The 19,157-nt window shown below is 31.0% G+C and overlaps 1 protein-coding gene across 17 annotated transcripts in view; it reads right to left on the bottom strand.

The window, feature by feature from the left end:
- Positions 1-2,177: 2,177 nt before the first annotated feature.
- The window catches only part of mmd (disintegrin and metalloproteinase domain-containing protein mind-meld), a 46,019-nt gene continuing 29,039 nt past the window's right edge, over positions 2,178-19,157 (bottom strand). For 2 of the 17 annotated variants that reach the window (XM_018462156.1, XM_018462157.1), the window contains exons 19-26: positions 16,401-16,539; positions 13,991-14,143; positions 11,950-12,021; positions 9,663-9,844; positions 7,509-7,851; positions 7,127-7,243; positions 5,310-5,519; positions 2,178-2,845 (exon numbers count right to left, since the gene is read on the bottom strand). In XM_018462156.1, the coding sequence (XP_018317658.1) occupies positions 2,377-2,845; positions 5,310-5,519; positions 7,127-7,243; positions 7,509-7,851; positions 9,663-9,844; positions 11,950-12,021; positions 13,991-14,143; positions 16,401-16,539 (1,685 nt within the window). In that variant the 3' untranslated portion in view covers positions 2,178-2,376. The remainder of the gene's footprint in view (positions 2,846-5,309; positions 5,520-7,126; positions 7,244-7,508; positions 7,852-9,662; positions 9,845-11,949; positions 12,022-13,990; positions 14,144-16,400; positions 16,540-19,157) is intronic. The other 15 variants (XM_018462163.1, XM_018462164.1, XM_018462159.1 and 12 more) reach the window with 14 other exon arrangements.

Raw genomic sequence — 19,157 nt, 5'->3', positions numbered from 1 at the left:
ATAGCGATACACAACAAACCTACTCCGAGTTAAGTTAGGTTAGTTAGGTTAGAAATAAACCCCTGAGCCTGAGAGTAGATTGAATGGACATTGGTGGACATGCCTACACTTTAAAAAACAGACTCCGTTTACTGGCGCCTCTATCGTTGATGGGTACACGTTGAACTATGTATGTACTACCACCGACGAGATACACTATGGGCGGAATCCATAGACGATGCTCAAGATTCGAGATGGTCTTAGGCCCTGCGCACAATAGAGGAAATATTAGGAACAGGAATAGATATTAAGATTTTAACCTATCAGATACCAGTTACACCGGAATACACGATTTCTGATAAGTTGAAATCTTAATATCTATTTCTGTTCCTAATATTTCCTCCATTGTGCGCAGGGCCTTAAGCTAGTGCATGAATGGCTGCGTTCAGCAGAACGTTTGTTTTGCAACTGTTGTAAGTTTCCTTCGCGCTAATTGGATCATACTTTTAGATCTAGAAGAATGGTCCTATCTCAGCAGACAATCATAAAACGGTTGCAAAACTGTTGAGTCTGCTGAACGCAGCCAATCAATCAGAGAGCCGTATTAGCATCTTAAGGCCGGTATTCATAGTCAATTCTTATATTCAAGATCATCTCAAGTTCAGCCTTGAGGTGTTACGAACCAATAAGAGAGCCACATTAGCGTATTAAGACATTACTTAAGACGGTCTTGAAATAAGAATCGACTATGAATACCGGCCTAAGACTTTCCTTGGCTGCGTTCGGAAACATCACCTGAGTACTCTCGTGTATTATCTTTGTTTAACATTGGATGAACACAAGGATAAAACGATACATGGGGGCACTCGGATGATGTTTCCGAACGCAGCCTTTGAGATTAAGCCCGGATCTACAATAGGTGTTTTAAGCTTTAAGTCGTAAGAAATTGACCAATTACAGTCGAATCCAAGGAGAATAATCGACTGTGATTCGCCCATTTCTTATGGCTTAAGGCTTAAAGTTTATTGTAGATCCGGAGTAAGAACGAACTATGGATTCCGGTCTATTAAAGATCGACATCCTTACGGGAGTTCGCGTCCTTGTTAATATTGAAGTGATTTAGAGTAAAAAAACTGATAATATTGTACTAATTTTATGATTTATTAGTTTTGTAGACGTGTTTATCGGTGTACATTCATTTAAAACTCAATAATACTCGAATTTTCTTGAAAATTGTGATTTCAGTGTTATCATCAACGTTTGATTATCAACAGAGATGATAACTGTAGAGAAAAAATTGTAATTTTTCGGCAACATATAGGATATAGCTTTACGAGTATGCATATTTATTTATGGAGCATTTATGTAATAAAATATCATGAATTTAATAATGTATTAGCTAAATATTTATGTTAATAATAGCAAATTTATATCAATTGTCGATAATGTCAGCATCAGAGTTGGGCAAGTAAAATACTCGACGTAAATTACATAGTTTTAGATATGTAAAACATTAAGTTGGTACAAAAAAAATGGCAAGCACATATTGAAGAGGAGAAAAACAATATAAAAGAATGCAAAAGAGTTATTCAAAAGGGATTGTTGAGGTGGAATAGACTATAAATATTCTAGTTTTTTTTAAACAAAAGCAAAATAAATGCTTTAGTTTCTAAATAAAGTTTACGATATCTCAAAATAGAATTCAAAAGTATTCAAAAACAAATATAAATATTCTCTCGTATATTCTCTTGTATAGAATTCAAGAGCTTTGAAATGAATTTTAATTTATGATCGTATGACTTATTATTAAAAATTTTGGCTATTTGAATTTTAGTCTGTATAATTACATATAATAGTTTAACAAAAAATTATTTTCTTTTCTCTTTGAAATGTCATTAATACATATCCTGAAGATTTTTTTCACGTTGAACATAATGCCATAATCAAAATTTGCCTAGCACATCAGAATTTTTAATAAATGTATATAAATATATATATCATTTAAAAACATCAAGGGTATTTTTTATTTTACTCAATTAAATAAACTTGTAAATTAATATTTATTAAGTATAACTGTTCAATTCATGCAGAAAGATGAAATAACAGACATGACGAGATTTGAGTAAATCATTTTACTAATGTTTATTAATAAACATTTCATATAGATTATTTGAATTTATTATAATTTAATACGTGTTGTTGTTCTTGTAATCGTCGCAATTACAGTTTATCGTTATTTACACTATTCAGTATAAAATGCGAGTTCGAGATTACATCATCGTCGTCATCGTTATCATTGTCACACCACTATACTGTTTTATTATTATTATTATTATTACGACTTTTCTCATTTGTTTCTTTTTTCTCGGACACTACCTGTCATCGATTAATTAATTATCAATGCTTGTACTCAGGAAAATGGGGGGGCAGTAGGGCAGTATTTTCGTTATCACTAGTGTTGTTGGTAATTAATTCTTTAGGGGAATCATTATTCATTATGTTACAATCTAGACTAAAATTATCGTCTAGTGGGCGTTTGTTAATATTAGGCATGTGATTAACATCGATTCCACGAACTTCGCTTAGCGTTTGCTGTTGTTGGGATTGAGCAGATTCGACTTCGGCGTTGCTGCCGGCGTCGAGGTTGTTTTCGATTTGTGGGGGGGATGGATAATAGCCGCGCTGCGTGATTGGCAGTTGTTCCACCGGCAGTTGGTGTTGCTGTTGCTGCGCCTGTTGCTGCACCGGCATCGCAGACGGCGGTGGTGGCTGCTGCGGCGGCCGGTGCTGCACTCCTCCTCCTCCTCCTCCTCCATCCTCACTAGTCCACCGGGCTACTTGTTGTTGAGCTTGAATAAATGCATCACTAGAAAATAATAAGATTACACGAGCCCATTGGATCTAGTCCACCGCCACTAATGCTGCATTCGAATGCACGACGTAACAACATTCAGTAAACGAAGTCATTGGTGAGACCCAGTCGACCCAGAAACAGGAGCTGTTAGCAAAGAGAAATCTGAGAATGGGTATCTCGGCCTCTTTTTCGTATACCAAATCTCGTAGGATAATATCCACGTTTTTGTCGTTCTTTTCCGTACTATTACGTGGATTAGACAATCAAAGTTGATTATTCGTCTTTGTCTAATCCATGTAATAATATGGAAAAGAATCATAAAAACGTGGACATTACCCTACGAGATTGGTACACGAAAAAGGCCGGGATGTCCACTCCCAGATTTCTCTCTGCTGTTAGTGTATACGTGATTATTCTCTAGGGATTTTGTGATCAGATCTTTAATATGTAATCAAAAGTTTAGTATACTGTACAATAGAAGGGGATGGTGGATTATAAGGGCGCATTTCGATTAGGATGGAAAAGTAAAATGTAAAAAAGCAAAAGCTGGTTGAGCTAATCAAACATTGGCTTTTTCTTTCTAACTTTTATCTCTGATTTGGCTTTCGCTTTTCCACATTCTACTTTTCCACTCTTCACCTAAATACGCTTTACGAATTAACCATAGGCTAATCAGGAAATGCTCTGAGCATTAGTTTTTAAAAATTTTAGTAAATATTTTTAGCTGCAACATTGCAACTATGATAAATATATTGTATCAAAATACAATTGAATTACTAAATTAAAACTATTATTCCTTATTTATAGCATAAAAAAGATTATACAAATTCTATCATTGAAATTTTCACGTATACTAATTTATATATTTTATCTCGATTAATAAAAAAACGTTTTTTAAATCAAGAATATAAATTTTAAAAGTAATCGATTCGATGATTAAAAAAATTATATCCTTCCTTATTGATCAACATATTTTTTATAATTTATATGTGAATATATAAAATGATATATATTTTACTAACTTTACACGCGGAATTAATTCATTTCACACTTTATGTTAGCTCTAATTAAATTGAAATTAGACTCTGAGAGGAAATATCACGTACACACATTAATCGAAAATTTAATTAAGACATTTAAAGCACGTGCCAAGCTTTGTGACTCACTACAATTGCTATTTTAATTCAACATTCCTTATATATATTATACACATTATCATCAAACGTATCAACGAAGAGAAACTTCAGATAAGGATAAGTGCGTACATCAATCATAATATAGATCATTTCATTGCGCGAAATAGATTGGAAAAAGTTTCTTACAGTCGCTTGAGAAATTATAGTCTATGATAATCTACTATAGTGTTTAACGAGTTTTTGCAATGCAAAATACTAGAAGCGACATGCACGAGGTTTAATCATAATTGTGAGTTCTGTTAGATGTCCCAGATCTATTTAATCTATTACGTATTAATCAATTACGTGAAAATTAGTCGAAAATTAAAAAAAAAAGATTAAGACTTAAGAAACGACTGTATATGTATATGAATACAAATACGATAGAGAACTTTATCACGATCACAAAGTTAGATGTTTCAAATATAATACAATATATATTCTTTTATTAAATCAATTTATTTCAGATATGATTGTGCACCGATAACTTTCGTACTTTCAACACAATCAGTCTGAAACGCTAATAATTCTTCCTGAAAAAAAAGTTACTTATATAAAACATAAATTATCCATATTTGATCTATGCTTGAAGATGAGTCAATTTATAATAATAGATTTAGGACATATTTGTATTTTGAAAAAGAGTTCACTAGTCACATATGTATTGATATTGTTTAGAGCAACATTCATACGATGCAGAAGCAAACGAAAAAGCATGCAGACTTTCGTGTGCTTTTCTCTGCTAAATTTTATATGTTGCATTATTCTTAACAAACTGCTTTATTAATTCAATCTGCGATGCAATTGCGAACGCTGCAATTCTGCGAAATTAAATATTGTATGCCGAGTCCATTTATACTTTTTAATGTAGATTTCAGATTCTCCAGCCAATAGTATTGTGATTTGCACAATACTCACAATTTTCTGTTTTATATATGTTGTTCTTGAATATCCGCGATTATGAAAAAATAAATTACAAATACAGCTTTTCCTAAATCTAAAAAAAATCTGCTTGCTCTTAAATTCTTATTAAATTGCGCCTTTTGTTGTGCGGTACGACATACGACTTTTCTACATTGTTCACAATTATTTTGATGTCAACTTTTTAATATTTTGATTAATTTTCTTTTCGCAAACGACAACACATGCACCATCCTTATCTGAGATATATGTGAGTTATTGTGGGATTCGTGATAGAGAGAAAGTGATACAGACGTGAACCGATAACATGTCTCAGTGACAGTGAATAACTGCTACTAGTGAAGCCGTAAGATTTTTCGTGACGCAGAGTCTTGCAATACCTTTCACAATCGGGTGTTTCACCCCTAGTATTTGAGCCTCTGTCAGGATCGGCAGTTTCATAGATACCCTCGTCCTCAGGGTGCATTTGATGGGAGTGTTGATGAGTGTGTTGATGATTGCCATAAGGACTTCGGGATGTTGGCTGACGGTATCTACCGTAGACGAATCTACTAGCGTCCTCGTCGCGGCCGCGGCTACATCTTCTGCTTCTACGTAGGAAATCCAATCAATTCCTGTATAAGTCCACGGTCTACGCGAAACTCACGCGAAAAATTTTATATGCTCTTCGGGATTTATTACTGCCCTTGATACTTGAGAATTTAATTTAGATATTGTATTACACACTGAAAAAATATATTCTAAATTTTAATAAATATTTATTTGAATAGTGCCAACTAAAAATTTATTTACAGTAAATAAATATTTATTCAATAAAAAGAAGTGATGGATTAAATCAAATTAATGGTTCTTGTACCAAATAAATATATTTTTATGTTTAGTAAATATTTAGTTGACACTATTCAAACGCGCGTATAATTTATTAAAATTTAGTATATTTTTTCAGTGTATGTATAAAATTTAATTTATATAGAAAATAACGGATCGTTTATCCTTATAATTGTTCCAGTGCTCAAAGTCACTCTTGTCCTACTTTTTAATCATTTGTATGCTTTTGGTATAACTTATAATATGTATAATTAGTTCTTTTTACGTTTTCCTGAATGCGGAAACAGTAACATTCACACCCGATATTGGTAAATCAATTTTACTGCTATTCGGCGCCTCATTAATATTTTAATTGGATTGCAATAATTGCTATAATTAAACTTGTTACGAATATTTAGTATAAACAGACTCCGCATCTTATGCCTTGAGTAAATTTTCTGTACGTAAATATTTATTGATGATTTATTACCAAATGTGTGTCCTTTTCTCGTAATCCTTGCGCGTGTTTTACTGTAATCTACGGTTTCGCAAAACATCGAATATAGTGTCTGATACACATAAATAAATGCGTCGAGTCTGACAGCCTTCTGATGCGCAAGATAGGAAGCAGAATAAGATAATAAGTTAACCCTCTCATTTTATAATTATTTTTCTATTAATTTTTTATAAAATATACAATACCAATTTGCTTTTTTATGTATTTCCTTTAAGTACGGAACATTATGATATTGCATATGTAATTTTTTATAAAAAGTTTACTCTAAGACGGAATTTATTATAAATTTGGTTTCTGAAAATCGGCGATAAAAATATAATAATATGATATTGAAAGTAATAAAAAAAGAATATGCAGTACTTATTATTGATTATACAAAATTATAAAATATAAAAATTACATTTAAGTTAACAGTAAAGTTAGATAAAATTGATGAGAATTTAAAAGTGTAATTTAGATATTTATAAAAACACTTTTATGGCAATTTGTCACTGCAATTAATTGACGTACGTATGAGAGGGTTAAGATAATAAGTTGGCGAAAGAGAAGATAGTAAGCGATTTACAGTGAGAGTTATGGCAGCGTGTGAAATATCTGCTGACAATAATTGTGATTAACAAAGTACGAAGAAGCTCAAACGTATGTAGCCAATCGTTTCGATAAGAATACATCGTTGAATTAAAACGATGTCTAATTTACAAAGTATTGCTAAAACGTCTAAAAATAGTTTTCGTGTATTGTAGTAGACACCTTTGTAGTTCAAAATTATTATATCTCGATGTTACTTCGAAATTAACGCTCATTGTCTGAGTTGAGTTTAAAAAGCTTGTCTGTTTAAAAAGCGCGCGTATTTTTTTTTTCATAAGTTCTTACCCTTGTGATGACTCGCTACAAACAGAAGAATCGATTCTGTAGTGTCGATCCGGTTCGGTCTCGGATGTTCGAATCTCTTCGGACCCGCTCGGACTCATCTGACCAGTCATGTAGGGTCTGATGACAGGATTAATTATTGATTTTTACAGCTTTTTAATTTAAAACATCTACGGATTTGGTTGTAAAAATGTAATTGTATATAAAAATCAGCCGGTGAGTATATGAATATACTAAAATTAAAAGAATTCGTAATTTCAAGGGCTTCAAAATTTATTTTGCGATTTAAGATTTTAATATCGATATTTGAAAAATTTTAAGAATTGTACAGAATCTAGGAATTTAAAATTTTCTGAAGCACGAAATATTAATTTATATAAAGTACCTCGCACTTGCTCGGTGCTCAAGTTGACGAATAAGATCCTCAAGATTACGTATACGAATGGTGCCACATGGCGGCTGCAGCTCCACATCGTCCTCTTCTTCTTCCTGACCGTTATCAATTCCATTGTCCTGACCATCGGTATCCTTGCGGTACACATCGGGGTAGCCACATTCGGCCAGTGACTTGCGTAGTGCGTCCTCGTCAAGGAGATTGCTGCCCGACGGAGTGCCTACAAGATCGCGACGACTCGCCGCATTCTTTAGCACCTCGAGTATATCCTCATGATAGCCATTCAACTGATTCAAAGTTCTTTCCACGTGCTCGATCGCGCCTCCACCTAGTCCTGGCAAATACGTGACTCGAGTTACTGTTCCATAAATAAAAAGTCTTTCGGTGGTGCAGTTTGCATTAATCCTTTCATGCGCAAGTCTTTCTTTCCATTTTTGGTAATTATGCATAATAAGGCCGATCTCACAGATTTCAATGATCTTGACATATATTGTCAAGGTCATGGCCCTGAGTGACCTACAACAGGTTTTGGCCGTTGTTTGTTACTCATCAAAAAGTTATTAACAAAATATGTTATATAAATGGAACACAAAGCGAGGTCCAATCCACCTTCCTTCCTGCCTAGGGAGGTCTGACTTTTCATGCAAAATAAGGTCTCCCACGGGCCCCCGTGCTTAGGGGCGTTTGACACGATCCTGCTCCGATGAAATAAACTCTGCTTTAAAAACACAAATTATTTTCTTATATTATACATTGTTCCACAAAATTAACGCATAACTGAAATTATACAACTTAGTACAACTTCAAATAAACACAATTCTGAGAAAAATTATTGTACTTAAAGGTTTCTTTTTGCATTTTAAAAGGGTAGAATAAATATATATTAAATCTGTGCTTTACATAAGTGAGTCAACGATATACAAATAATTAAATTAGATTTAGTAAAGTAATATTTAACTTTGATCATTTATAACTTTTTAACGAATAATAATTGATAGTTAAAACCTATTGGATGTCATTTAGGATCATAATTTTATGATAACATATGTCAAGATCATTGAAATTGGTGAGATCGAGGCCTTGTGATGCATAATTATCCCATTTTTTCCCGAAATTAATAAATTCTTCTTGTGCACATTTGTGGACTAATATTATTATTAGTATAATCATTTAATTAGTAATATTTGTTTTATCAATTCACGTTTTCTTACTAGACTTTATAGAACATAAAAATTATTTTAATCAATTTTATTTGTACGTAATAAAGTTGAAGTCTGGAATTAATTAGCGCACGAAAGAGTTAAATGATTATGAAGTCCTTTAAAAAGATCCTTTAATGACAGTTCTTAACCCCTTATATCTTAGAATAATATTAAATCCCAAGGTAAATCTTTTTAATGTTAGTATTTCTAATTACACAATGTATAATGAACTAATTTGTGTTTGCTAATCGTTTTTGCTTTGTGATAAAAATGAAGCGTGCGTGATACTGATTTATAAAGGGTTAAAGTTCGTGAAAAATCGATGCAAGAAGTTCGAACTTGCTAGAGATCGAAAGACAACCGAGCATGTACATACATATATAGTATATGCACAAGATTGTAGATAATTTGTTTAGATACTCGACCACTTGGAAATTAATATCAATTTCTGCGTAACAGTACAAAAAGGAAATTATGGTTCTTTTTGCGAGATAAAAATATTTTCTTGATCAAATGCAATATTAAGAGAAATATATATAGATATTTTAATTTCTGTATTTTACGTGCATTATAAAATATATACTACAAAAGTAGTTATTTCATTAAAATTAAATAATAATTGGTACATAATTTTCTAAATGAATCTTTTTCTAAATGAATGACATTTTTAAAAATAGAAACGACATATATTTATTGATATTTTTGAGATTGAATAATAAGATTGGCTATTACTCAAAATTATTTCGGAATATAAGTAATAAAATTCAAATTCTTTGATTCGACAATTCTTTTTTTTCAATGATTCTCTATCATTACATTGTATTGTTATTGATACGCAATTTGAGCTACAAGTTCGGCTAGCTTTCGCTTGATCTTTCGGCTCGCCAAAGTTCGAGTTTCTTTCAACTATTCTTCACGGAATATCGTGAGTCATCATGCTCACTTGTTGTGTTACAACTATCAGGCATTACAATACCGTAACCACCGTGTTTCTTTAAAATTCCCTTCTCAGGCAACTTTGTGAGATTGTTTGGTGGGAGATCAATGAAAGAGACAACCTCCTCTGCTCCCGTACCTCCATCTTCCTCCTCCACGCCGAGTCTCTTTGGCTGCGGTTTATGCTCCCTGAAAGATTGATCAGATCTATGTTAGTGTTCACTTTTATAATCAATATTTTACATTAACTTTCATCTCCGCGAAAATAAATGTGCAAAAATTTAATCATATTAATCTTTTTAAAAGTATTTAATCAGAATAAATCAATAAATAAAAGAAGGGCTACGAGCCAGTTACAATATAAAGAATATTTAAATATTCTTTATATTGTAACTGGCTCGTAGCCCTTCTTTTATTTATTGATTTATTCTGATTGAGCCATATTAATAATTTAAATTATTAATCATATTTTTCATAACATTAAACAATTGATTTAATTAAACCATACTATAAAACAATGTTTTATAATAAACTAAAACAAGATAACAATATGCAAAATTAAGTTTATAGATGTCGTGGAACAGTGTTATTAACATATATCATACATATATACATATGCACACGTACATACGGATCTTTTAATGTAAACAATTATTGCCTGTATTTTTCTCTTTATTTCTTAATTAAGTATTCGAATTTGGTAATAATTGATAAGAAATAAATTATTTAATTGCAATTAATGGTTTTTGCGTTTAATAGAGAGACATAAATTTTGATTTATTTATAGCTATTAATTAACAGTTAATCTTTTTGTTCAAACATTCAATGAAAATTTTAAAAATTACAATTATATTACAATTATATAATCATAAATATTTGCAATACTTACTGCAATTCATAGATTTTAGAATTACGTTTTTTGTTAATTGAATAATTATTGAAATTACCCTTGTCAGTTTACATCTGATTACAAAAATAAATGGTAATATAATCTTTAATGATGGTTTTGCGATGTGAAAGAGATGCTAAATAAAAAATCAATTCCTGAGTGAGTGTCTCGGAGTCAATGTATAGTTAATGACGATATTTAATACATAATATCCTGGGTTCATCAACTATAGAAAAATACTATGTAGCAATGATACTGGGATATTTTGTATAAGTGCACCTATTTTCATGCGATAAATAAAAAGTTATAGCGGGATAAAATCATAAACATTATAATGCGATGGGTAGCAATAAGCATGCGAGGATCGAATCGTTCATATTTAGTTCGACCGCAGCGTGTGTGTTGCAAAGTCAGCTGAATTATTAAAAATGTGATTGTGCAGAAAATGCTTTCGTGCATAATACAAGAAGAGAAATAAAGGCATCCACGGCCGGATTATAATTACATACAGAAAAAAATTTTGATTCTTCAGATCGTCAAAAATTTATGAAGCTACAATTATAATAATCGTAACGCGACGATATTATTTTTTGTGTCTTAAAACACAGATGGATCTCCAAACGAGAATGTTGAAAAAATTATGATCCAAGTAAGGAATAACAATTATTGAAATTATGGATGCAATATACAAAATCTTAGATTTATACTTAGATTTAAATTTAAATCTTACAAGGGAACCATCGGAACTGTCCCTTACCGATTTTGATGGGCTTTGGATGTTGTAGAGTATAAAAAAATATTAGACCCGTATTTCTTTTATCAGCGTATTTCAAAGTTTAGAGGGTGAAATACCCCCTCGAAAAAAATGGATTTTATCGTTTTTAGCAAATATCTTCGAAATTATGCGATATATTAAAAAATGTTTAATGTTATTTTGTGCTCTATATAATGGTGTATTCACTTTTTTTTAATATCAAATTTTTTAACTTTCCGCTACTCCCACTCATCAATTTTCACCCTCTAAATTTTGAGATACGCTGATAAAAAAAAAATATGGGTCTAATATTTTTTTATACTTTACGACATATCCAAAGCCCATCAAAATCGGCGAAGGACAGTTCCAACGGTTCCCTTATTAGACAGGGGGATATTAATTATTTTAATCAAATTTTAATTAATAATTGTTATTTAGGTAATCCATTGATTTGTTATGATTGATTAAAAATAGAATCTCAATTTTGATAATTACAATCATGTAATTTTAACAGTAATCATCAATTAAGGAATGTTATCAAGATGAACTTCTTTTCTTTCAACAGATTGTCTTTGAAAAAAATAGTAAAAATGATTCCTTGGTTGGAGCAAACCTGATAATAAACATGATGGCGACACACATGAGACTTACTTGACTCTTGGCCCGTCGGCGGTGACGACGTTATTCGGGTGTCGAAACAGCACGCGCTGGGTCTCGCCGCGGCTAGAAATATACTAATATAGGCATGCCGCGGCTATTCTTATTAACCCTCAACTACCATGTGCACCATTCCGTTTTTTTTCTGTTTAATCCGTTTCTAATTTTGACTCCATTAAAAAATATATTTCTCTTTTTATTAATTTTTACAAGTATCCACAACATTTACTTTCCCATTTTTTAAATAAATTCATGAAAAACAAATACGTTGCTTGTTATAAGATGATATATTAAAATTAGAATGAAATTTTATATTACAGTGTGATTATTATATGAATTTCCTCTTATCTTTTTTACAAAATTTATTGAGAGAGTAATTTGTTTACTTATTAATTTTTCTTTGAGTAACATAAATCTACACAAATTATATTCAAAGATTATCATGGATTATTTTGACAATTAATTAAAAAACTAACAAATATAAATAGAATTGTAAATTGAATATTTGTTACCATTTAAATGAAATTATTTTTGCACGAAGATCAATGCTGCACTATTCATAATAATTGAGAGTTAATAAAATTCTGTGAGTTTAATGCTATCTTTTACTTCCTTACTTGTGGAATAAGAGAAATCAATCCAGCAAAACTCGTAATTTTCTGTCGTTCGCGCGCTTTGATTTTATTATCGAAATAAACGTGATTAATAGTTAATGTAATTAAGTAAATATACAATCAATTACAAAATCTATTTCGTCATTCCGAACATTGACTTAAAATCTCCGAATCAGATTTATAAAATGTTGCAAACATTTATATTGTAATTCAAATTTTTATTAACCAAGAGAAAACCTTGTGAACTAAGAGGAAACTTTATAAAAGAGAGACTCGTCTCATAAAAATATAATTTCACTTTTCTATTACATCTCCACAATATTTTGTTAATCTTTAAAGATTCGATACTTCATATGTAAGGATCTAAAATGCAATTAATAGTATCAGGAAGATCATTAGATAAAGCGCATACTAAAGCTTGTGTGAAGTTTAGGAGTCGAGATTTACCTGAAATAAAAAGGTATCGAACTCCAAAGTCACATTTAACTCAAGCAAATTTCAGCTCACTTCTTATAAAGCAGCTCGCGCATTTTCAATAATAAGCATAACTTGTTATACAGGATAGGCCAAAAATACCATCAAAAATTGATATACGTAAAAAGAAGAATTGAATATTCTTTAAAAAAATCCTTCTTTAAAAATATTACAACATTCACACACACACACACACACACACACGCACGCACGCACGCACGCACGCATTTTGAATGCGAGCTAGTTAATTACCGACAATTTTTGGCCCTTCTTGTAGCTATCTAAATTACAAATATACTGCGAATTTCGTTCGTCGTTATGTAACAATGCCCTCGAAAACGATCGAACGACAGAAGCATCTCGAGCTGCAATAAATTCTACATCGTACATCGATAAACGCATGATACTTAATTAACATTTGTGGGACGAACTCTGGGATATCGCGATGGTTTAAAAAAATATGTTTAACATGCACTTTAAGATTTGCCGATTGTGTAAAAAATAACTAATTGTAAGTATATGATAAAAATGAGATAAGATGTAAGATGTAATGGGATGCTCTTATTACTAATACACGTTTTTGCTTTAATATATATTTAATAATTTTTAATTTCAATTATACATATGTATTATGTAATAATCTTGATGAAATTTTCAATAAAAAAACAATATAGCTATTAGTTGACTAGAAATATTAAAATCGTGAAAATTATCTTGCTTGCAATTTACTTAAAACTTTTTTCTTTGATGTTTACTATGTAATTTTTAGAATCGAATCTCTATTTCGAATATATTAGAAATTTTACTTCAAAGTTTTGAAGACAATTCTTTGTGTACATTTTACTCGTTCTTAATTTTCAAGCTCTTCGTCTATGTAATCTTAAAATACTCTGTAATTCCAAACTAACCAGTGACTAACAAAATAAGCAACGAAATGACCGCCGTACCTGTACTGAGGCATACTGCCGAAAGTGAGGATCTTGTTGACCGTATCCAACGCCGCAGCTTCCGCATGATGATTACCGGAAACGCCACTGTAGCTCTTCTGCTGTGGCTTCTTCGAGTATGGTGGATCATACTTCTGGACGGTGCTCTTCCTTCTGCGAGAAATTCGCCCATTACGCACAGCTTGTCACTTTATAGCGCGGGAAAAACTGATAAAGCGCATGCAAGCTAGCGGAAGAATATTTGTTTGTAAAGCACGGATTATTTTTAAGGATTTTAATATTGTTAAAAGGGATTATCATTGCGTGGACTAATTAATATTGTTAGTATAATTGCTAGTGATTTTGTTTAAAATTAGTTATAAAACATAATTTTTATCTAATTATGTTAAAAAATCTATAACAAAGAGTTACCTGGAATAATTGTTGTAGAATGCTGAATTTGTTTTAAAGAGATGTAAAAAGAAGATATAAACTTGGTAAGATAAAAGTGTTTAAAGAATTTATCGATCAAGAATACGGCAAATCAAGAATCCAAATTCAGAATGAATATTTATGTAATAAAAATTTAATATATACAAAATTTGTTATATATATAATTCCTTTGAAATTAAATATTGAAATAAATAACAATCTTCTTAATAACAATTTTTCTTAATATTGATGAAATCTTAATCACACATTGTTGTCATTAATTAATGTTCAACACTTTGCAATATAGCTCAAAACTATTAATGTTCGACAATACTAAATATTCTACGACGATTGTTTTATTTAAATATTTATCTTGACATACGAGCTCATCGACGCAAATAAACATGATGTCGATAATCCCTCTTAAACTGGCGGATAGGATTCATCAGAGTCTACGTACCTACACAATTATCTATGATCAAAAAATTATTACAGATAACATAAGCATTATCAGCAAAATTTGCGTTTGCTCAACGTTCTATATTCTTGTCATGGAAATCAACGGATCCTCTTACATGCAAAAATTAACTCCGAAACAAAATAGATAACCAGTTAATTGGTACATTTACGGTCATCCTTGCAGAGATCACCTTCCACACACACTGTAGTACCAATTAACTAATCAATGAAAGACAAATAGCAAGTTTAACTCTAAACAGCATTAAAATATAGTAGCAAAGAAAGCTCTTGAAAATATTTACCAAGATAATATTATCGCTTTATTTATAACGCCGCATTTTGATTTTGTGTAAACTGTTTTTAAAATTATTATTACAAAATTAAAACTATTGTAATACCTTTCTCAGAAAATAAGATATTGTATGCTGCTTTGGGTTAAACAAATAAGACATAAATTAAGCTTAATATAAAATAGTGAATTATGAAAGAACGATATTCATTTCTGAGTAATATAAACATTTTTTCTTCAATGTCAAATAGAAATAAATTTCAATATTAAAATGTGGAATTGAATGGAAAATATTTAAATATTTTAGATGTGATATAATTGTCAAATATATTTAAATACTAATTACTGTGCTTAGGAGCAAACTTTGAATATGTTGCATATGCAATTCCTCTTATCATTAGTAAAGAGAATAAAAATCAGGATGGAAAAAGTATCAAAGAGAAGTGTAAAAAGATGCAAGGTATAAGATATCAAGTCTAATGGCATGAATATATGCATGTACATATGTATAAATGCATAAAGAAGATCGCGGAAAGAGCGTATCCTAGCAGCAAAGTTTTATTCTTTGACGAATTTATAATCAGACTTCTTAGCAAGCGATTTAATCAAAACTATTTGCAACAGTCTTTGAATTAATTATTGCAAATGAAATTTACTAATTGTAAGACAAAAATAATTCTTTTTGGAGTTTAATTTTCTAAAATATACGTAAATACACTTATCAAGAATTATAGTTTAGAATTTTAACAATAATTTAAAAAATATAAAAATTATACTAATTGAAAAATATATATCTAGTTTTATTTAAAAAACGAGAAAAAAGCGAGAAAGTACTTGCGAAATATATTAAATATGTTGTTTAATCTATTAACTGGTTATAAAATAAAGACGTAATTACGTACTTCGTAATTAAATTAATCAAAAATGAAATAGTAAAATTATATTTTAAGATTTTGTTAATGCGCATTACTATGAACATGAAAGCAACATCAAGCAACAAAATTAAATGCTTGCTGAAGAAAGAAGCTGCATTACAAATTTCCTGAAGAATAGCGTGCCGCTCGTAGTGTGTATACACTCCTTCCATTCCTTGCATGTACAGAAATTGAGAGAAAGAGAGAAAAAAGGAGAGAGAGAGAGAGAGAGAGAGAGAGAAGAAAAATAAGTAAGATGGAAGGAGAAAAAGAAAGAAATAAGAAAGAAAAAGGACATAGAAAAAAGTTCTACTTGTGTATGTTTCTGCACACTAACCTGAGACAGAGGGAGAAGTTTTTATGTACTACGACTGACCTGTAGCAGAGAGCCACCAGAGTAAATAATACGAAAACACCCCCTACCACCGACATGAGCATACCAACTAAAAATACAGTGTTAGAGCCGTGGTAGTTCTCTGTATGCGTATTGTATGTATGTAATTCGTCGTCATCATCGTCATCATCATTAGTATTCATCATCATCATCATCAACGTCATCATCACCGTCAGATATGGCGAGCCATCGTTTACGTCGTCATGAATAGATTATTATTTGTTCATTAATTTTTTTATTTTGCGAAACGAGGATTTACACCATCGCAGTTTACGCAGTGCAGGAGGGTGGTTCGATTCGGTATTTTCGTATCCGAGCGTCCCACAGCATGCAGACAGACAGAGATGGCAGACAGAAACAGACAAGAAACAGAGAAGCCAATATCAGCACGTGAAGAAAGACATACACCCATATATGTATATTATTATATACGTAGACAATTATACAATCTATATGATACAGAGTGTTCATTCTTAAAATAATGCAACCTAAACTTTACTTACATTATTATATTAAAATTATAAATATAATATGACACAATAAAATTAAATATGATTCATTTTAATACATATTATGTTATATTATGTTGTTTTGCGGGATACTTATTATTATAATAACTATAAGAAAGTAAAATTTGAGTTGCATCTTAGAATAAACATTCTATGTAGCATTGTCGAATTACTAAACTCGTAACTCAAGAAATGCAGTCATGTCGGGTTCGGTTTCGTATGAAATTCGATTGAGTACGTTTTCAGCAATGAAAATAAAAATCTGTAAGAATTTGACGTTACGAAGTTTCATAATGAGGACAATGATACGGTCAACAGATTTTCAGAATCTTGATTCTCAGATCTGAAAATCTATGTATCTTAGTTGTCAAAAACTTAAATCTCAATCGTTTAGGGATCCTATGAATAATTTATATAGATTCATAGATCTGTAAGATTTCAAGAAGCTGTGGAGTTCAACATCCAGGGACACAGAAATCTGCGGATCTTAGTGTCTAAGGATATAAAGATCCAAAGACGGCTAGATCCGTAGTTTTTAAAATCCAGAGATGGCATAATCCTAGAACCCTATTCTCGTATTCTCTCTGGAAAAAGGCAGTTCTGTTAACCCTTTCAGTTCTAAATATTCCCTTTTCAATTATAATAACAATTAACTATAAATAAATTAAATATAACAGAGGGAGCTATAAAATATATAAAGTATAAACTATTGCCGAAAGGGTTAATCGTATCACTTAACTCGGAACATCGGAACATCGGTTTTTCACAAAGAGTCGGTTTCATTGATTCAAAAAAATTAATATTCTAACTTGCACAAGCTCCCGCCAAGTTACACTAGTTATTAGTAACTGACGATGTCCAATAAGTTCTTCGCTAATCAGCTTCTTTCATGCTTTCATAGGGCATACAAGCAGCTGGCACATTGTATAGTTTTTTGACGTCGCTTTTTGAGGGACGATAAGAAATTCAGAAATATCTTTGCTGTTATTTGATTATAATTTAATGTTTGTCTAATGTCGTTTATTTTTCTTTTAATAAATACATAATTAATTATCTAAAGAAAATGGAAATTTATCGGTACGTTTAAAGAAAGATAAAATAATTAATACTTTAAATTTTCGAAATTTATATTTATTTAAAATTTTTGTCTGTTTGTTAAAAACTGTTTTCTTAAAGATTTGTTAATCAGCACTTATTTATGAAACTATTGTTGCCATCCCTCGAAACGCGATAATCACTAAAATGGAGATTTTCGCTCGAACAACATAGTCACGATCATAAATCACTATGCCATGAGCACATCCATAGCACACACCACATAGTGACAATATTGTTTATATATATAAATATATAATATATATAAAAAAAGACGTGTACATATATATTTATGTTGTTATGTATGCGAGCGATTCAGATGCAAAACCAGCTGCGTTCAATTTTCATAGAAAATTCATGTTGATAAACGCAGTTGAAAATAATATTGGAATTCTCAATAATTGTTAACAGCTATTTTAATTAATAATAAATATTAATAAATTTTAATTAATAATAAATTGTTAACAAGTATTTTAATTAATAATAAATATTAAAGAATCCACTCTATTTCAAATTTAAAAACTTTAGGAATAAACTATACGTTACCTACAGTATTTGAGAGCCAACTTAGAATTCATGAGAGAGAAGCATAAATTGTAGTATAATAGGAACTAAACTCAAATTCGTAATATGTAGGACGTCTTGTTCTTCTAAGGAACTCCTTGGCAAGGAATCTAGGATACACGAGGTAACTAGAATCTCAACGAACAGAAAGCTAAAACACATGAAGAGTCTAAGGACAAGCAATTTAAACTACAAAGCACGTAACAGGATCCAAGAAGGTTTCAAGAGATTGCTTATAACATAAGTTCCTATAATTTATTCGAAAGTGCCAAAAAAGGAAGAGCAAGTGAAGGCCGAAAACAAATAAAAAATATCAACATATAGATCATTTTTTCCACTATCATCGTTGTAAGCTGAACACAGCGAGTTTTGTTTTCTGCAACTTTCGCGTTTATACGTGTAATAAGTGAACACCGAGTAGAATAGGCTAAGAGTGATCGATATTATGATGGCCGCGTGCGATGCCTCCTCATCATCATCATCATCATCATCATCATCATCATCATCCAGCTAGCCACGAATTACGACGAAG

The sequence above is a fragment of the Mycetomoellerius zeteki genome, unplaced genomic scaffold (genome assembly GCF_001594055.1).
Source record: "Mycetomoellerius zeteki isolate Tzet28-1 unplaced genomic scaffold, Tzet1.0 scaffold135, whole genome shotgun sequence".
Classification (NCBI taxonomy): Eukaryota; Metazoa; Arthropoda; class Insecta; order Hymenoptera; family Formicidae; genus Mycetomoellerius; species Mycetomoellerius zeteki.
Note: the sequence above shows the minus strand (reverse complement) of the source record. Positions and strands in the feature narration are given on the sequence as shown.